At 30.2% G+C, this 21,707-nt stretch overlaps 2 protein-coding genes across 6 annotated transcripts; one reads left to right on the top strand and one right to left on the bottom strand.

Annotated features, from left to right (window-relative positions):
• The first annotated feature begins 230 nt into the window (after positions 1–230).
• On the top strand, positions 231–4,088 carry LOC126776586 (DNA repair protein RAD51 homolog 3). The gene is made up of 7 exons (XM_050499229.1): positions 231–372; positions 537–667; positions 1,019–1,125; positions 1,196–1,362; positions 1,442–1,570; positions 2,409–2,600; positions 3,724–4,088. The coding sequence occupies exons 1-7, from the start codon at positions 328–330 to the stop codon at positions 3,754–3,756; spliced, it is 804 nt and encodes a 267-aa protein (XP_050355186.1). The 5' UTR covers positions 231–327; the 3' UTR covers positions 3,757–4,088.
• LOC126776582 (annexin B9) lies at positions 3,764–19,740 on the bottom strand. 5 transcript variants are annotated; one of them, XM_050499224.1, is made up of 8 exons: positions 19,601–19,740; positions 19,304–19,341; positions 18,508–18,684; positions 11,732–11,936; positions 9,245–9,474; positions 7,233–7,329; positions 6,084–6,265; positions 3,764–4,982 (listed from the first exon to the last, which is right to left on the bottom strand). In XM_050499224.1, exons 2-8 carry the CDS (start codon positions 19,331–19,333, stop codon positions 4,932–4,934), a joined length of 972 nt encoding a protein of 323 aa, XP_050355181.1. In that variant the 5' UTR covers positions 19,334–19,341; positions 19,601–19,740; the 3' UTR covers positions 3,764–4,931. The 5 variants fall into 5 exon arrangements, with proteins under 5 accessions (XP_050355181.1, XP_050355177.1, XP_050355178.1 ...); XM_050499220.1 differs by having other exon boundaries at positions 19,304–19,338; positions 19,597–19,695; XM_050499221.1 differs by having other exon boundaries at positions 3,764–4,556; positions 19,304–19,338; positions 19,597–19,695.
• Positions 19,741–21,707: the final 1,967 nt, after the last annotated feature.

Raw genomic sequence — 21,707 nt, 5'->3', positions numbered from 1 at the left:
TTTATGATTTTAGAATTATTTTGTTCAAAAGTAGATTTATACGTAATTATTATAACTAGGTAACCAAGTTCACTCGAGTTTTTGTGATTTCTTTACAAATCATAACTTTACCTTAAGTCCATACAAAATTATCATTTAACAAGGGCAATACAGGCTTATTAGTCAACAAAGCAGAAGGTGTATTGGTTCGAAATTAAAATTAAAAAAAGTTTTCAAATTGAAGTTTTGATTATATTTAAATTTTTAGTCTTAGCAGTTTACAGTTTGCTTAAGTTTGCTTCAATAAACTTTTGAAACCTATGAAAATTAGGTAAAATTTTTTTTACAATGAGCTCTGATTTTAAAATATATAATGCAACAGAGTTGTGGCAAGTAAGTAAAAGAATTATAATTACAATCATCAAAAATATTTATACACAGGTACAATTTTTAAAATCTTTAAATATTAAATTAAAAGAACTTACTTACTAAATGGATTATAGTTTATGTTTATCCTTACTTTCATTGATAACTATGCCATATCTGCGTATTTTTAGATTGAAACCAGCGTACCTTCTATACCTACATTTAGTCAAAATCTTGATAAGGCTCTTGGTAATGATGGAATACAATTGGGTTCTCTGACAGAACTTTTAGGCCTACCGGGTTCCGGGAAAACGCAACTATGGTTTGGATGCTATACGTACTTACAATAAAAATATCTATATACATATATGCGCGAGTCGCATACGTAGAGCGAACGAGAATCGAGAGTTACTTACGCCGAGCGAAGCGGGCGAACAACACCGCCTGCTTCGCTCGGTGTAAATATAATGCTAATAATGATTTTTATTAACATTTAAAAACGTATGTTATGCCAGTTTTACAACATAATAAATTTATATTTGTAAATTAAATAGACAAAATTAATTAGAAAATAATCATGTTTAAGCATTTCATATTTTGAAATAAGAGTAAAATTAATATTATTCATAAAGTTTTCCTGACATTATTATTAAAAAAATAAATTTGTTTATAGTTTACAACTATGTGCTTCTGTGCAAGTACCTAAAGTTCTAGGTGGACTCAATTCAGAAGCTCTTTATATAGACACCAACTCAAACTTTACATTCAATAGATTTAAAGGTAAGTATGTACATAAATTAGTACTTAACTAGGCACAATACTAGATTTGCTGCATTATTTTTTGCTTTAGAAATATTATTTTCTAGCTTAGCAAAATGTCAAAGGATAATGGATTCCTCGATACTAATAAGAGAAGAAAAAGCCTTAAAGAAATTTCATTATGTCAAGGCAATTGGTCTTGAAAAGTTTTGTGCATTTTTATACCAACTACCTAATTTTATAAGGGATAAGCCAAATGTAATAAACATTTTAAATAATTTTAATGATATGATATATGTAGATAAATATAAAGTATAATATGTTATTTTGTTTACAGGTGAAACTCATAGTCATAGATTCAATAGCATTTCCATTTAAAGACGGCATTTCCATGAAGCAGAGAACAGGATTGCTTTTTAGATTGATGGCAGATTTACAAAAGTTGACTTTAAAAAATCAAATTGCTGTAAGAACTTTTCTAATTGATATTTATTTTTAAACCAGATTATATATTTATTATCTGATATATGTAATTTTATATAATAGTTCATGTATTTCTAAATATCTATTTTATATATTAATGTGTAGATTCAACTGCAAATATATCATTTAAGTACAATCATAAAAATTAAATAGTAGTTAGGTGCGTCTATGCTTATTGGAACAAAATTAATTTTATAAAAACAATTTGACCTTTTCTTTTCATAAGCATAAATGATTTATACTTACTCAAAGTACAAATAATGTAGGTGAAAAGAAAAGTAAGTAAAATGAATTAAAACTAACTTATTTATAGCACTGCACTGATAATAATTACCATGCTCGATAATTACATGTAAATTGCTACTCTTATTTTTTAATTGTTTTTTCAGTGTTATATTTGAATCATTTTAATTAGTTATTTGGTTTAAGCAAAGTAGAATAAGACCAACCTAAATAAACCTATGAGTGTCGTAAGAGCCAAAGGCAATTCTTGTTAAGTACATCCATCAATCGAGCTCATAAGCACCTCAAACACCCATTTGGTGACACGGAATTAATTCACTATCAAAAACATTTTTACAGATTTTTGTATGCATTTTGCTTACTTATGTGCAATATCCCATATAATTTATTAATTGCTTGCCTTCATCCCCTATGACTGCAAGCGACTGAAAAATAATAAACCATGTTTACAAGATTTTAATGTAATTGGAAATAAGTTTATTTTGTGTAGTATTTTTTTTAAATATTCAATAATTCCTTTTTTGAATGTATACTTAATTTTTTTTTATCGAAGGATAACTTTAACTATAATTTTTCAGGTGGTTTTAACAAACGAAATGACCACCAGAATTGGTCTGTCAACAGGAGCAATAGTTGGTTCTTTAGGAGACACTTGGTCGCATCGTTGTAACATGCGAATCCTTCTTTCCGCTCCAGAGCCCCTAGAGAATATAAGATTAGCTGCGATTCTTAAAAGTAATATTGTTGCAGAAGGCGTTGCAAAGTTTCAGGTAAACATATAGTTTATTTTCTCTAATATATAGTAATGGAACTACATATCTCGGAAATATTTTAAAATCGTCTCACCTTTCCCCTCCAATTCTTTAGAACTGGTAATGTAGTTATAACACTTACAAAATAACTGCTTAGATGAAGATTATATTATTGATTACTGGGAAAAGTATGGTGTCATTTTAAGTATGCCAAGTGCCAAGGCATAGTATCATGGAAAAGATTGGATTTTATTGTTTCCCAGTAAATATTGTTTATAGTCTCACATTGTAAAATAATTATTCCTAATAATACAGTCTTTTATAGATTGTTTATCGAAAGTTTATTCAAACGAGGTTTTTTCATTTTCTATCAATATTCATTTGAAATATTTTGAAACAAGATCCAGAACATATAAATATTCTACACATCTTAATTTTGATCATGAAGTTATAATCACCATCTTAGAAATTATTATAAATGAAATTTGCATTACTGGTTTATTCATCTCTCTAATGCTGCTGATGCCTGCAATTTCCGATATAATGGAGGAATCTAATCGCCCATATCCTAAAAATTTTCAATAAACTATGCAATATTTTCTATTTACAATTCTTCTAGCTTTACAAGCTTTAATGTTAAAAGATCACTTTCAAACTAAAGCCTGATAAATAATTTCATGCCTATATGCGTTAATATAGGCTTGGATTAATGCCAGACGAATATTGAATGATTTTCAAAGTAGTTTCAATGTTTGAAACAATGCCAAATACACTTTAATATTTTTTATTTTCCTTCAATTGTTTTTACTAGCTTTGCAAAGTTATCTTTAAATGTTTTTATATTGTTTATACTTAGAATTAAAAGTATAATCGTGCATTATAGTAATTAGTGTTAAGCATAGTATTCATTGTCCATTCCAAACCAAAATGACATGTAAAAAATACGAAAATAATTTTACAACGCCTAGTACAACTTTAGCTCAAATTAAGTTCTAGAGAAAAAAAATGTATTTTTAGTTCTTTTATACTTTAAACTTTAGAATTTGTCATTACTTTGTCGTTCTTTTATATTTCGCACATTTTATTACTAGAATGGTCAATAGATGAATAATTTATAATTATTGTATTTTTGTTTTTTCAGATAACACACGAGGGAATTCGGGACGTTCAATAAAATACGATTGAAACATACATAGTTTTATTAATAATGTATTTATGTATATATATAATACACCGTAAACAAAACTACAGCACCAATAAATATCTCATTTTCACAAAAATATCAAGCTTTTTATTTCTACACATCTCAACAGTTATATAAAGGCAGTTTCATATCGGAACTTAGCTTTTTATGTGCAATACAAACATTCAGTACATTGAAGTCTTATTATGCTTTTTCTTAAGAAACAATAGTGAGTAACACCCTTTTGTAGTCTCCTTTCGTATCATCCTGCAAAATATTACATTTGTTTCTGTAATAGAACTATTCGATAACATGCATTTTTTTTAAAACATTAATAGAAAAATAATTTATAATATGCAAATAAAATATATAATTTATTTTGCAGGATTAAGCACAAAGTGTGACTAGCACATTCCTGAAGTCACCATCTAGGTCATCCTGTAAAGATATCGAAAAACCAACACTGTAACAGTAGCAAAAATAATACAGAAACTGGCCCATAATTTCTATAAATACATCACACAGCGTGCAATTGAGATTAGCATGAGATTACAAATCACACATGAGATTAAATAATTAATATAACTTAAAAAAATAATAATCATTTTCAAAATGCATCAATAAGTAAATTGTACCAATACATGTAAATAGGGTACGACAGATTATAAATATTCACACCACAGGTTATACATGGTAGTGGCGGTTGTAACATAACTTATTTAATCTGGGGTGGGGTAGCCTTAGTAACACATTGTAGATAGGAGATGACCGAGTGAACCGTCCATCTCCTCCTGAAAAATGGGAACAACTACTTGTAAAAAAAGCAACCTCCACACTGAGGTACCAGGCACCATGCACTCGCGACACTAAGGTGTTAGCTACTGTGCAGAGAAAGTTACGTGACAATGATAAACATAAGCAAAATATACAGATCTTTATGAAAAATAAAATTTACACTCGGCATGGATAACCTAAGGCTTGGTCATACTGAAAACAATTTTTACACTAATCGTCTTTGAGACATAAGGATTAAATATATCCAAGTTTGTTTTCAGTGTGCTCGTACCCTAGCACTTAAGAACCTAACAATTGACAAAAAGAATGTAGTGAATTAAAATCTAGGTGATCTCATTCGTTGTCTCCAAGACCATCCTTGCTCACACAATTTATTCAACAAGAGTCAGTAAAGCCTTCTTGTAATCCCCGGAAGTGTCGCCCTGCAATCAAAATGTTTCACTATTCTGAGCGCTGTCTTATTATTTTGTCGAAAGCAAAAATCAGCAGTAAAACTATGATTGTATCTTTTGAATCTTTTTATATCCCCTATATATCACGGTAGGAGTTACAGGAGGGTTAACTTTTCTGTTTTTATCTACTCCCTTAACCCGATTTTGATGAATGCGTTAGATTCCTAGAAGCGCCCTAGATGTCAAACACTGTATGGCTGACATCAACAAAACATATTAGAGCGAAGGACAATCTTTGTATTTTAAAAGCGAAAATAAGCTGTTTTCGTTATGGAGGTATTCGGAGACCCCACTACATTTTGATTATTTGTAATAACTTTAATTTACGTATATGTTTAAAGGAAAATAAAGAAATTAATTGTTATCAGACAATATAACATAAACATTTCTAAACATTACTATTTAATTACACAAAACAATCAATAGAAAACATGATCTTTAAAACAATATGAATACACAAAACAATTGTGACTATGAGGAGTACAGGTTTTATTTATATATATATAAAAAAAAAATACTATTCCAATAATGAAATACATAAACAGATCTGTATAAACAAATTATTTGCTTAAGAATGATGGAAAACTCACAGTAAATGGAAGAAAAATGCAAAATGACATGTTTTTTTTTTCTCATGCTGATTATTTAATAAAAGTAAAGTAAAGCATACTGTTATGTAGATAACTTATTTATTATTTTATTCATATCATAGAAAGTATGGGTCAGCATCTTGAAAATATTTAAAAATTTATAATTAGGTTTTCCATGCTATTAGTAACAAAACAACACTAATATTTGGGTTAGTTTGATACAAAATGTTTAAATCTAATGAATGATTACTGCCCCGCTACACAATGATTTCTATTATGTGATGAATGTGGGTTATACACCTTTAAATTTTGACTACATAAAAATTAAGAAGCCAATAAAGTAATTTTTATTTATTTAGCCGTATTGGTAGCTATCAAAGTATGTACAGCGTTTAACTAATTGAGCAACCAATTCAGCTGTTACTATTAATAATGTATAGGAAATAAATGTTATTACAAATAAAAATAAAAAATTACTCACAGCGATCCACTCCTCCAGGGGCTTGCCATACTTTTCTAAGAATGCCTGTTTGATGTCACCGAGATCGATCTCGGAGCGGCTGACGACAATTCTGATGAGGGTTTTGTCGTTGGTACCCAAACCCTTCATAGAGTAGTATAGACGTTCCGCGAAGAAACCGACTTTGCTCTTCACACACTTGACTGGAAGTATAATTTGTATGTGTTAATATTGTGTAAGATTTCAGATTTTGAAAAAAATAGCGCGGTTAACACGTTTAAGTAGGACAACATTTAATTTGAGTCAAAGTCATGATAGCAAAAGTATATGTTGATTGTCCTAAATAAATTATATTTCGTTGAAAAAAATATGAAAATCATCCTATTAATTTTAGTCTATCCTTATACTTATGTATAAATAACTATAAATATGTAATAGATTTCTTAACGTCCTATAACTTCTCAAGCTAATTTCCTAACAATACATAAGTGCAGTAATTTAACAGTACAAACAGAGCCGGTTTTTTAACACCGTGATATATAAAAAGTATTTTTTTTATACATTTGGATTCATTGACAAAATCGTCGAGGTAATTCCGTGCTCTGTAACGAAATAATGGATGTATGATTCAACGCAAGGTCATAGTTAACTTCCTATTCTAGTTACAATCTAACCTTCACTTCTTATACGTCATTAATGACTCATTATGAGATTCACTCAAAGTTTTTAGTATTCCTTGTAAAACGAAACACAAATACCGAATTCGTTGTTTACCTGTGACACTTTGACAAGAGCTGTGACACAATATAAAAAAAGTAAAGTTTTTTTTGGTTTTTATATCCTGATTGTAATTTTGTTATATTGAATGATATAAAACCTTTTTCCTTAGATGTTAAAGAACACAATTTTTTATTCTATTTGTGTTACCTAAAATATACAAATTATAAAAATAGCATCTTTGACGCAGTTTATTAGAAATTCACGAAACAAGTATTTTTAATGCCGTAACAACATTTAGTAATTAACAATAAAGTAGCCCGATCAAGTGTAAAGAGAAAGTGTAACAGAATAACGGAATACACATTTTTTTAAATCTATTTAAGACGGTACTTTTATAAATGTTTTCATATAAATGCGGCTGATATTTAGTTAATATACGTATGTACATACCGATAGCAAGCATGCCTTTCTCGACGCTTCCAGAGAATTCCTTCTTGATTGTCTCTTCAATATCTTTGCCAGTCAAGGCCTCGTATTCAGCGAAGATCTATAACCACACAAATATGTTAATTTAGAAACTTGCTAGTCCAAGTGTTCAATTTAATTAACAATCATTTTTATTGCACTATCCTAATATTTTATAAAGTGGTGAAAGCTGATTGTTAATAATAACGCAAATCCTATTTTGGCATTGCTCTAGCTGGTGGTTTGAGTCAACCCCCATGTAGTTGTACTTTCGTGGCCGATTAATGGATGCACAACAAAAATTGTCTAAATAGGCATTTTCAAAGGTTTTAGGTATCTTCCACTGTGATGGAATCGACAGCACGCTAGATTAATTAAAATATTATAATTTATTGTACATAAAAAAAATTAATGTACATCAGATTTCAAAGATACAAGTTTAACAACAATAAAAATGGAAGAGATTTTTTACATATACACATTTTGTGTGTGTGTGTGTTTGTGGTTTAAATTGAAACTGATTCCTCAGATACCACGTAGTTTATTTTCTGAGCCGAAGCGACTAATTCATATATCGTATCGTTAAAATTGTATGAAATTATGAATAATTCAATATAAAGATGGCTGTGGCTATCATTAAAATTAAATGTAATGCATAAATGATTGTATACCTATTGATGAGTCAGCCAGACTGGCGGCATATCAATGTTCATTATAAGTCTAATTCATTATATTTTACACGTACATAATGTATTGTCAGACATCGGACGTGTTTACTAGCCGTAGTCTAAAGATGCAAACCAACCTTTTTTCCTATTTGCGTTTTTGTCTTTATTAAAAAAAAAGAAAATTACGTGACATTTTAAAGCCCGCCATAATTTTGTAATATCGTATTCGTATATAATTTATGTTTTTTTTTACTAAGGTAATATTCTCCCTGATGAAACGATGACAGCTTGCACAGATTCAGATACCGTAAAAGTCGTAAAACGTTATTTATTATATTGCTTGCAACACTTATTATTTTAAAGTCATAACTATTTAAAAAATCATGATTAAAACTAATAATATTAAAAACATTATGTTAATTAAATCTGTATGATAAGAACGAGGAAAATACTTCCATATTGATTTAACAAAGAATGTTTCTCCAATTGGGCTTTTGCATGCGATTTATTTATAGCTTATTCGTCATATTTCTGGCTTTCAATCACTTGAATGGCTATATCGCATACAATGTATGTATTTAGGTGATTCATGAATAAGTCTGTGACTGATTTATTCTTAAGACATATATTTTATGAATAACATTTATATAAATATTTTTTTATTCTTATGGTTCTGTAATTTTCTCTGTAAGTGATTTAAATGTAAATCTTCTGAGAAAATAAATGTCTTTAACCGTATATATCTTTTTAAAACTTATTTCAAATATTTTTAATATAGACGAAGTTATTCTTAATGGATGACATTTTAATTCATTGGGGTAACATTAAATAAATGGAACTCGATTTAATAAACTTCTCAGTTTCGTAGTAATATTTTAAATTAGGTAAGATTTCTTCTTAGTACATATACTCTTAGCTACTAAAAGAATATGTATAAAGGAAGATTTTTAAATTAAAACATAACTTAAGTAAATGGTGTTAATTAATTTTTAATTATATAATACATATGTCGGGCCGGTTGGCGTGGTTGGTACATATTTGCCTTTCACGCCGAAGGTTCGATTTCCACCCAGAAAAAGTATATATAAAAGAAAAGTAGTATATGTAGTATATCAGTTGTCTGGTTTCCATAGTAAAAGTAAAAGCTCTGCTTAATTTGAGATCAGATTGCCATGTGTGAATAATGTCCCAGGATATTATATTATTATCAATAAACGGTACGAGATATTCCATTGACAACTGAACTTGAATTTCTAAAAGTTTTTCTATGGAATGTATCTTTAAATATCGCCTAACTGTGGAATGCAATTAGTTTACTTAATCACTCACTTGTCTCAGCTGCTGATAAGAGCGTGTGATAAGGATGGAGTTGAAGACAGACTCATCAGTGCCCCATTGTCCCTCTCCGGCTGACGCCAGTGCCTCAGCGTCCGCTTTGGCCGCGCCCTCGTCGACACCCGCGTTCTCATCGCGGTTGGCCATGCACAGGGACACGCATAGACGCTTGAAGTGACCCGAGGTGTCACCTTTAAGGTCCGACTCTAAACTCTTGCCGTATACTAAAAAAATATCAAAGAATATATTGACAGCATTTTTGAACTCAGTATCTTCATAATAATATATAATAACAAGCTTGCCAGTCACGATTTTGTGCTGATGAAATAAGAAAGTAAAAAAATATTCTGAAACCCGATCGCACCGCCACTTACTGGATTTAATCTAAACCAACCAGGGACCCACCCACAAAACAAATATCAAAATCAGTCCAGCCATTTCGTAGAAATACAGTAGAGTACACGTAGCGAAGAATTATATACATAAACATACATATATATAAATATACCTAAAGATAAAAATGTTTGTTAAAAATATATTATTATATGACATCTACCAACTACGACGTCAAAAAACGCTTCTTACTTAGCTTTTTTTTTCTTAAACAAAAAACATTTAAATCCAATTACCATTAATTAATGAAAGTAAACGAAGTTTCTGCAAAAGCTTATAAAGAATAAACGTATAACCAAACTCTTTAGTAAAGTTAAACAATTTTATTAGTCTAATTACGTTGGCTCACGAACGTTGCTTTTCCATTGTCTATGAATACAAATGGCGCATGACGTTACTATACATGACCTACTAACTCATGGTCGGCGCCAATATAATGATATGCGAAGTAATATCATAATTTGTATTATATTCGTCAATTAAATGCAATAAAAAAAAACGGCCTTATAAACGTTGCTTAAAGAGTTATTACTTAAAAATGCTGTGTCTTCTTCTTTCAAATTTCAAATCAATAATAACAGAGAGAACGAAATCAATGTTTAAATAAACATCCGCTAAGTAAAGTTTATAAGTAAGGCCGTAAAATTGTAACGCATCCTTTCATAATTTTTCAAATAAACTATAAAGACTATTTGTATAGAAGATTCATTAAAATTTATATAATAATAAATTATATATAAAATATTTTCACATTCATTGTTATGTATAATATGCATTTTACGCTTTCAAAGAATTCATATTGTTATTACTGAGCCATCAATTGGTTATTAGTCAAATCAAAACATTTACGTGTCAGAACATGTCTTTAATAAAATAATTTCACATAATAAAATCGTTATCAAGATTCAGCAAAAGAAACAGTTATAATATCACAAGTAAGTATTAGATATATAAAACGCGAAGGTGCATTATTATGGTATTAATATACCTACTCTGTCATATACTGCAACCATTTTATTGATTTTAAACATAAAATACGTAAACGACAACACGCTACAACGTTGAGTGTCGTGTAGTATGTACTTGTGATCTATTAAAAAAAAGCGAGAATCAAAACAGTGGTTTAATTTTGATAATTTTGAGTACAAGTTTCTATATAATATTTCTAAATGTAAAGTTTATGGCGCAATAATAAATTACGTTATTGCCGTTACGTGTATTGCATCGAGTCTTAATTCTTATTAGACTTAATATTTTAACTTCGTTAATAATTTTTGAGTTAAACGCATTATAATAATACGTTATATTTATGTATGGTTAATGTAAAATAATCGTTTTCATAAAAATACGGTATAAACCGTGCGCAGTGCATTAGGCACATCGCGTGCAAGTTTGAAAAGTAATTTTTTCAATCCGCGATGTCCCAGAGGTATAAACATTAATCGAAAATTGAGGATTCAAACCCAAGCAAGCACCATCGAATTATGGGAAGGGAACCTCAATGATAAATGAAACTTCACATGGCAGTTATGCCTCTATGATGTCATAGAAACGTCAAGATTTTTTTTAAATTAACATAAATTCTTGCTTACATTAATGGCGTCAGGAATGCCAGCGTTTTCACGATTTTATTTAATAAATTGTAGTAAATATAATTACCAATTAATAGAAAGTTATCAAACCAATCTATGTAAGTATGAAATCATTATTATCAACATGGTTTATTATATATATTATATAAATATATAAAAAAAGTAATTAGTAATATCCTTTTTTTATAAGCGGATTTCACGGAATGTGTATAAATATCTTGTTTATAACGGATTAATTTAATGTTGTTGATGTATTTCGTAACATCCTACTCGAGTAAGACATTTTATTAACGATACAATACTACAATGGCGTTGTGCGTTCGTTTTCGGACCCACATCACAATGGTAATAAAACTTAATTTAGCTCTGAAATAATTTTGAACACTTAAAGCGAATAGAAAATGTCTTAATCAAGAACTGCACGAAAGGTATTTAATTATGTAAATAATCTAGCAAATATTTTTTAGTGTCATGTGTTAAAAAAAAAATTACGTACGTTGTTCATAAAACGCTGAAATAGTCCTTATGCCATAGTTAGATAGGGTGCAAAGGATTTCAATGATCGCTTCTTCATCAGTTCCTATCCCCGCGACCGCGTCATGCAACTCCTTAGCGTAGAAGTGTGGGAGGGGAGTCATAAGAGCTATTATCACGTTCTCGAGGTTACCGCCAAGTTCGCTCTTCAATTCACTGATGAGGTCCTGTTAAAAAAAAAAAGTTATTTGCATATCAAAGGCAACATTTCATTCATTATTTTTCTTTAGAATAGACTATTTATTTTTAAATCACAATTAATATAGAAACATTTACAACATAAAACTGAATCTAAAAAATCAAAAAGGCATCGGTGACTAGATGAAATAAGTATCTGTACTTCATACTTCAGCATTTATTATTATTCTAATTTCAGTTACTACCAAGTAATGTGAAATTTTCAAGGAATTGAGTATTAAATAGTATGTACAGGCGGATGTTTTGTATAATCTTCTACTTATAGGTTAATATAAATACAAGGCTATAATTATATTACTCATAATATAATGGCGCGCATACTTTAAACCATGACTGAAGAGAAAGCGGAGCAGAGAATATTAACAATATGACGTTCATCGATAAACTATGTTAGGAATACGCCCAATTAGTTAATAAAAGTAATAATTGTCTATGGTTAATAAAATAAATTATTTATCTATTATTTTTATTTGTAAGTAAGCAAGAGGGCTATGACTCAGAGCGAGTGGGATCTAAGCCGGATGCCTTTACAACAATAAATATGCATATAGAGTAGTTAAGAAATTATATAGACTAGAGTTAATGTTATAAGTATAACAGAATATCCGTTTAACGAACGATGTATTCAATTAATTTTGTTGTATCTTAGAGTATTCAATCTTTATAAGTCTTTAAAAGGCGTCTTTAACAGAAAGTCTGACAAATGGTCAATTTTGCTACACAATAAAATTGTAGGAGGTATTAAACTTTTGCAAATACTATCAAAGCGCAGTCAACCTTGGTATCGAAGATGTTCCTATTGCCTATATACCTATACCCATGTTATTGCTTATTTAATTGATGGACACGACTAACTAGGTACTGAGTTATATGCTTCTTTATCGGTTTATCTATATGAAACCATAGACAATTTACTACTTTTTATTCATTTGACGTATACGAAACACAACAAATCGGAGTAAGTATTGTAAATAACAGACACTCTTTTAAATACATTTTATTGATTAAAAAAACTAATCTGTTTATTTTTGTAAATTTTTGATTGGTCATTAAAACCTTTTTTACTTCGGTCATAAATAGAAAAATAAAATCTAACATAGTTATTATAATTATTGATTTGAAATTCTGTATGTATTAATTATGATTGTATGTTATCGTTTTATATATTATGATAAGGCGTGGTTCTTTTTAAAGGATTTAGCATGTAATACGTTCATTTAAATGTATAGTCTAATATCGAAAAACTTTGATTGATATATACTTTATTTATTTATTATTAATTTGCATAAATTATGCAAATGAACACATGAAATGAAATTAAGAGACATCAATTCTACAATTGAACACAAATAGATAAAAAGATATATATGATATAATAAAAAAAAATTGTTAAAAGTAATTTGTTTGTATTATAAGTATTTAAGTTGCATTAAGCCTAATTCATCACAGGACAGCTAAAACTACCTAGTCTAGAAAGCTGAAATTTGGAAAGTTTTAGAGACTTTTAGAAAGACTTTTTTTAAAAATTAGAGCGAGCCCTGTAATTAATTAGAATGGTGTTGAATATACAAAAGTCATAGTAAGCCGGCTGATGTTGACATCAATAGTAGATCTTATAGCTAAAAAGCAAACCGACCGTCAGCTGCCCAACTAGCGATGGGTTTGGCTGTGGGAGGGTGCGAAAGTGATAAAAAATAAAGTAATAGTACGCCGGTTGAAACTTTTCTCATGAATAGTTAACATCATACTGAACTGGAAAATAATCATCAGCTGCATCATGGACGGGGGATTATATGTCAGCTGATCGCATGAACTTGTAAAAAAATATGAAAAATAAAGTCACAGTACGCCGGATGAAATTTTACTATGTCATTGCATATATATTTCAAAGTATGAAAACAATAATCAGCTGCCTGGGTGGTGGTGGAAAGATCGTCAGCTGAAGCATTAAAGATTTGAAGTAAGCCGGTTGATGTTGACGTCGATAGTTGGCTCCATGATTTGGCTCGGCTTAAAATCACTACCTAAAATGCAACACTACCTCCCGGAACTGGCTGATAAAGAAATATTGTACTATGTATAAACACGAATACTCAAAAACATAAATACTCTTGCCGTAAGAAACGGTTTTAAAAGACATCGATGTTTATTTCTTTAATGACGAGATAATTATAATAATGATATCTAAAACTGTTACACCTTTTGCAAGCTTGTAAACTGTCGACTGTGACAACTTGGCAACTATGTAAACAATGATAAGATTAAAACATTGAGCGAAGAAAATAACTAGCGGCGTGCGATATCTGACCCCACGATGATTAAAATTACACTAATATTAAATTTTCTACATCTTTTTTATTTTTACGCATAATACCGTACCGTTCTTACTTATATTTTTATTATTTATTGCCGTGTTCTGTTTATAACGAGCAGTAAATTGTTTTAAACACCTTAAAAATATATGACTGAAGTTAGACATTTTTAAACATTTATAAAAAAATGTATTGGGAATCTATAAATGCCAAATTTCGAGTCTATTGGATAAATTATAATATAATGGATAAATTTGGCATAGTTACTTTTTTCGTGACCTGCGACGCTCATTAAAAAATTTTATGCCAAATTTATTAAATTATTTATACTTAATGAAGAATTACTTTGTATGAATTTTACTCTTTGCCAAAATAAGAGGCTAAAATATTTTTATCTGCCTTATTGCAAGTACTAATAAAATGAATTAAAAATGTACATATTATATGTTTTTTTTTAATCTATGTATAAAAAACAGGTTTTTCGATATATTTTTTTATCATTAGGTTGAAAAATCTATGATTGCAATTGAATATGCAGACTACATTTTAACTTCTAAAAAGAGTACAAATGTTTGACGCGGATGGTTTTAACCGTAGCCGAGTACAAACAATGCCCCAAACACCATTACCATAGCAAGTCTGACTCAGTACTTAGTGAATAAGGAAAAATTATCAAGGCCGAAATATTAAATATTTTTAGATGCCATTGAACAAATATCACTATTACTAAAGTTATAATGCCTTAACGATTAACTTGATCAACTTGGAGAAGTAGACGCGACGCTATATCGTTAAAAATAACTTCAAAACCAGGGGAATCCTGCTAATTTACAACGTTTGTATCATACATACTTGATTATATTCTTCACAAACATAAACCTTAGTTGAATCGTAACTTGGAGCGAGTTTTAATCATTTTCACATAGTCACGATACGTTACCGAATCCGATCTAACTTCGACCGAATCCTTTTTTTTTTTTTATAGAATAGGAAGGCGGACGAGCATATGGGCCACCTGATGGTAAGTGGTCACCAACGCTCTTAGACATTAGCATTGTAAGAAATGTCAACCATCGCTTACATATCCAATGCGCCACCAACCTTGGGAACTAAGATTTTATGTCCCTTGTGCCTGTAATTACACTGGCTCACTCACCCTTCAAACCGGAACACAACAATATCAAGTATTGCTGTTTTGCGGTAGAATATCTGATGAGTGGGTGGTACCTACCCAGACGAGCTTGCACAAAGCCCTACCACCAGTATTACTGGATAGTTGTTAGTTGAATAGGAAAACGGTAAACAGCAACGATTACGATTGTAACAATTTCTTAGAAGAATTTCTTCGGAGCATATAATTGTTTATCAATTTTTGTAAAGAATCTGATAAATTAGTGTAACCTGGTTAGTTATAAATGGACCTGCATGTGTGAGAAACCTCTACTGATAATTACAATAAGGTCCCAGCTCATTAGAATGAAAATTCCTTTGTTACTGTGTATAATTAAACCTTTCTAACTCGGAATACTGTAATTGAATAGACTTTGAAGCGCGTTTTGACGATAATGTTACAAGATTACTGCATCAAAATAATTTGATTCTATTATAAGTTTGTAATTTATTAAATCATAGACTAAGTCGATAATGTAAAAATGTACATGGGATATGTCATAATCATTTTGAAGGAATATAAAAGATATTAATATTTTTAAGTACCAAACCACTGGACGACGGAGCTTGGCTCGTCATTCTTTTTTTTTTTTTTTTGAAAAAAGATTTGAGTTTTTTTAGAAAGTTTATATATAGATAAATAATAGGCAATATAAGTAATTGCTCATTTAATACGATAAGATTTATTACAACTGGCGTAATTGTCATTACTTTTGCTGCGTGTTTTAATCCTATTTTGCAAAGTTATCATCTCCATCCGCTATCAGACAAAATGATGCATCAATGAAATCAGACTTTATAAGAAAATTCATTCAATTGTATTCTCGTTAAGGTATTAAGTGTATATTCTTAAAAGATTTACTTTATCAATCTTGAAGCGTTTTTACCGACACGAGAACGGTATCGGGTTTCGATACATTAACGGCTCACGTTAAATGAACAAATATGAATAACACATTTATTGATTTCGATCGCTGACCTAGACTTGCTGGCTCCTGATCTATTGAATGATTCGTAGGAAGTTTATATAATTTTTTTTTAAAGTTTAAAACGTAATATTAAAAAGTTTCGTTACCAGTATAGATATATAAGTTTTTTTTAATCTGTATTTATAAAATACTAATTCGATATATTATCGTCCTGTATTTCTAGTTCCTTTTTTAAAGTAAATCCTTAAATATTAATTTATTGAACACCTACGCAATAATAGTAAAAAACTTTTTAAAATATTATTATTGTATATTATGTAGTTATCCGATGTTATTGCCTGTTATCTGCATTGCAGGTTTAAAGTGTACAGTTGCGCTGAATGTAGGTAGCATACCTTAGAATGTAGGTCTTTCGGTTCATTGACTTAGCACGAGATCGTTTTACTTAACAATTTCAGATTTCTCAGAAAATAAAACATTGAAAGTATTGACAACGAAACATTTGCACAGTTAGCTTACTAGCGCTTTACAGCGTATAATTCAGTATTTATAGACTACCTTAGGGGTTAAATTTTAAAAATTCTTCTTTAGGCTAACTTACTCTGTAAAACGAACCCATATGTACATTTTCAAGGTGCTAGCGCCGGTAGTTCGGGCTATACATTGATGTCAATCAACTATTTTTATATATATATATATATTTTTTATAGAATAGGAAGGTGGACGAGCATATGGGCCACCTGATGGTAAGTGGTCACCAAACGCCCTTAGACATTGGCATTGTAAGAAATGTCAACCATCGCTTATAGCCAATGCGCCACCAACCTTGGGAACTAAGATTTTATGTCCCTTGTGCCTGTAATTACACTGGCTCACTCACCCTTCAAACCGGAACACAACAAGTATTGCTGTTTTGCGGTAGAATATCTGATGAGTGGGTGGTACCTACCCAGACGAGCTTGCACAAAGCCCTACTACCAGTATATATACTGTATTTATAATTGATTAGTTAACAACACCAAATTAAAATATAATAGGGTATCATATTTACTGCTATAAATTAGATGTTTTTGAATAATAGTAATAATAATAATATTACTACAACTATTACGTATATAATACGAATAAGAAATTAAATTAGAAATTACTGCATTTGCAATCATTTCTTGAAGGTATGATTCCAAATTCAAATACAAATTATGGTAAAACATTATATTATTCTAACCGCGCAAAGCCAATAAATTTCATTTTAAAGAATAAAACTTAATTTAATTATGTTTTTAGTAGGGTTGCCAACAAATTAAATAGGTTGTTATGTGTTTTCGCAAAATGTTACAGCATAATATCTCACTGCTAGTAACACTAACTTGGTAATTGTAAATGATAATTGATAAGTGTGGGATGAGCGTGAGTTACGCAATCTAAAATATTTAGTGTCAAAATTTAAATATTATTCATTCAAGAATTTTCAAATCATATATATTTTTTAATTTCCAGATTAAATTTACTGTAAAGCGATCGTTTCGAAATTTAAATACAACCGGAAAGAACCGGACAAATTTCTACGATGTGAGTCATGAAAGTTAAGGAAAAATTTAGCACAAATGTTATTCAGGATTTAAATGAATGTTTGTTTAACATTTAAAAACACGGTAGCCCTTAATATACGAGGGGATATCCGAACCGTCGCGTAACGCCTATGTAATCCAATCGACTGTGCAGAAATCTACTCGTAAGTTATTTGAGGCATAAACAAATGTAATAGTCGGTAGTAGTAGTAAACATTTATTTTACTTTGACCCGCGGCTTTGCTTGTGTGGGTTCAGTATCGGTACCCCATGTTCTGTCTGTACCTCTGACGTATATGTAAACTTTTTAATTTCAATTGATTGAACTGTAGAAACGTGAAAGCGTGTCAAACAAACTCACTTTCGCATTTATAGTACTATTAGTTAGGATTGCGCTTGAATGTCATGAAAAAACTTTAATATTTTAATATATTAATTCGGTGTTCTTTCGAGTTCAATTGAAGTCGTGCTTTGTGATAACTAAATTACGCCTTAATCGTATCAACCTTCCCATGTCAATGAGGTCATTTGTCTTAATAAAATTATAAGTGTAAAAATTACCTTTCCATAGTTAGTTTTGAAGGTTTCGGCGATTTCCAAACGTTGAACGATACCACGGCGGCAAAGGACGTCGATGATGGCCTTCTCATCGGTACCGAAGCCTTTCATGGCCTTGCGGAGCGTCTCCGCATCGGCGGCCGCTTCGAAGGGTTCCGCGGGGTAAACCGTGGGCGTACACTACAAAAAAAAATGGTTTGTTATTTTATTTGAGTGCCTACCGTACTTATGTACTAATGTAGTGTGGCTTCCTTACTTATTTTAATCTAAATATTTTTATTACTTGTACTATTTTATTATTCGATCCATAATTGAAACTGCAGGTGAGTTATTTATTTCATAGTTTGTTTCTTTCATTGTATCTGGTCAGTCTTGCGTGACGTCAGATAAATTGCAGGTAAGTTCAGAGTTGGAAACATTTTAAGTATTTACGTAATTAATACGTAGCTATGTTTTATTCAATTATTTTGTTCCATATAAACTTGTTTTTTTTCTTCAATTTTTTTTGTATATACCTATTATACAAATTATATTAAGAGTATCAAAGCTTTCGATTCATCTATATGGAGGTAATTTGCCAATTTTGGAAATTAAAAAAGATTCTTAGAAGAAATTGATTAAATTGTAAACAAACTAAAACCTAAACTTACAAATCAATTGCCACTCTATATTTAAGCTGTTTACACATTAGTTCTCTTATAAAACCCGCTTTAGCGTCAACCTTGCCCCGAAAAGATGACATCATCTCATGAGAATCGATACAGCCATAGATTGTTCCACAATGTAGGAGGAAACTTACCTTGTACGGGTAATACTGCTGTCCGCTCATGTTGTCTTCTATAACAAAAATTAAGTATGGATAACAACGTGAAAACTTAAAAACCAAACACTGGAACGCATTTACGCTTTACAAACTAAAAATAAACTACAATCACGATTCACGCGAACCGGCTTTTTCGCTTTGCAAACAAAATTGTGACACAATAAGCATTTATGTGAAAAAAAGTTAAAACAAACGTGACACAAGATTTGTTGATATTATTAAACGAAATATTTCTTTATATTTTTAATGTGGAAATGAAATATAAATACATACTTTTATTTTAATCAGCGACACACCCAACCAAGACACTAGTGAATTCCGAAATAAACACGTCGTTCGTCGAGCGCTCTCGGAGAGGTCGGGCGGAATCGTAATCGTGGCGTTTTTGTTCTCCCTCTCACTCACTGCAATAAATAAGGGCTTATCAACCATTGGTTACACCAAAAATAAACAGTATTATAAGCTTACAGATATAAAACTTATGGACGTAAATTTAACTGTATTTACTAATATTTTCTAGATATGTGATATCTTTAATAGATTTCTTTTTGCAATCATTTGAAATGTGTTTCTTCAATGGACAATTAGTAACCTATATAAAGTTTTTGCAGTGCAAGTTGCATAACTATCTCTCGTTAATTTCTCGTATCGGACGTTCAGTATATAAAGTTCAATGTAAAATACATATTAACATTTAATTTAATTTTATATCAACATTAAAAAATGTTAACAGCATATGGTCCACGTAAGCGATGATGTCATTGGCGTCGCTCAGGCCCGCGGTTGCGCTACGGGGCCGCCGGCCGGGAAACACTCCTAACGCTAAGAGACTCATGTCTTATATCATCGTAACAGGTTCCTGTTCTAGAATTTTAGGAAACCTTAAATATTTTGGTGAAATTACACGCTTTATTTAGGTAGTGGATATAATTAGCATCCTTTTAACTTAAGGAAATTTAACAAGTCAATACAATATGCATAAATGTGTAAACGTTCATCTTGTTAGGCCTGAAAATTTTCGTTGTCAAATAGAATTTCGCAAACATTTTTACATTTACCAATTAATGAAGTTATGAAAAAGACACATCAACGACATTCTAAATATTTTAATTTGCTGATAGTACAGCCCTTAGTAGTACCTAGTTATCAGCATAATTTTAATTTGGGCTTTTTATTCCGTTTATAGTCACATTAAGATTTATAGAAAGCCTAGAATTTGTAGGTGTTTAATAAGGGCATGTATATACTAATAAAATTAATAAACTAAGGTAATTTTAGTGTATTTAACTTCACATTGCGAACCATTGGTAGCTTTAAGTTTTACTGACTTTAGATAGCTAATCAATGAATTTTATAATAATCCTATAAAAATAAACCTATTATATATTAAAATATGGACGCAGAAAATTATGTTTTAGCAGTTAATATGTGAGTAAAAATCGATTTGTTACGTGGGTCAAAGGTATGGCATGACGCGGTAATCGTCAGATCTTATTCACTATTATTAGATCATCAGCCTAAAGGAAAATCATGAATCAGTCTACATGAGGTACACGAATATAATATGACGATGTATATGATTGTAAAATGCGATGAATAATAGTAAAGGTGTGTGTCATGTTTGACTACAGGAACAAAGCAGTACCTATAGTCTACACTGCTGAAGTTATTTGTGTTGTGACTTGTAGTTACTGGTTGTGTCACGTTCTTTTGTTAAATCAGTTGCATTCTATCGGTAATATTTTCAATAAACAGGTGTATTAATTAGTACCACCTTAAGGATGATTATTTTTTTCGTGTATAATCTACTTCAGCGATTATATAGCTACATCGGTTTTTTTAAACTTATCGAGAAGTATATATATTAAAATAGTTTAGTATAGCGTGCCTGTAGATACTAATTTTAGACAATGCTATGAAACACACGAAATATAAAATCTTAATGATTAATACTTACATAAAATTTAATTATTAAGTCTGGTATGGTGTAGGAATTAAATATGAGATCGCTTTATGTTTTTATTTGGATTGACTTGGTACTATCATTAAAACTTCTACAATGGCACAACAAATAAAAACTTTTTTCTAGAACTTTAGTGTATTTTTAAATATTGTGCGTCTTAATATATATAGTTTTCAAAAAACACTTTTAGGGTGGAAAATACTTAAAGACAATTTAATAACACTAGTCTATACTTCTGACAGAAGTGACCTTGGAATTAAAAACAGGAATGGTCTTAGTTAAACTAAACAAAACAATCTAATCGACAAATAAATTTTGTTCTAAAAACAAGTTTTGATATAAGTAAAAAACTAACGAAAATGACCGTCCAATGTAGCTCAATGACTTTTTTATTTTATTTAATATTATCTTAGGCAC

The sequence above is a fragment of the Nymphalis io genome, chromosome 20 (assembly GCF_905147045.1).
Source record: "Nymphalis io chromosome 20, ilAglIoxx1.1, whole genome shotgun sequence".
In the NCBI taxonomy this organism is placed as follows: Eukaryota; Metazoa; Arthropoda; class Insecta; order Lepidoptera; family Nymphalidae; genus Nymphalis; species Nymphalis io.
Note: the sequence above shows the minus strand (reverse complement) of the source record. Positions and strands in the feature narration are given on the sequence as shown.

Excerpts from the sequence above, each read along its gene's own strand:
- LOC126776582 (XM_050499224.1), bottom strand. The coding sequence starts at position 19,333 with ATGAGCGGACAGCAGTATTACCCGTACAAG. Across the intron at positions 9,475-11,731 it reads TTCAGCGTTTTATGAACAAC|TATACGGCAAGAGTTTAGAG; the intron begins GTACGTAATTTT and ends ATATTTTTTTAG. Across the intron at positions 4,983-6,083 it reads CCCTGGAGGAGTGGATCGCT|GGCGACACTTCCGGGGATTA; the intron begins GTGAGTAATTTT and ends TTTTGATTGCAG.
- LOC126776586 (XM_050499229.1), top strand. The coding sequence starts at position 328 with ATGAGCTCTGATTTTAAAATATATAATGCAACAGAGTTGTGGCAA. Across the intron at positions 668-1,018 it reads TCCGGGAAAACGCAACTATG|TTTACAACTATGTGCTTCTG; the intron begins GTTTGGATGCTA and ends ATTTGTTTATAG. Across the intron at positions 2,601-3,723 it reads AAGGCGTTGCAAAGTTTCAG|ATAACACACGAGGGAATTCG; the intron begins GTAAACATATAG and ends TTGTTTTTTCAG.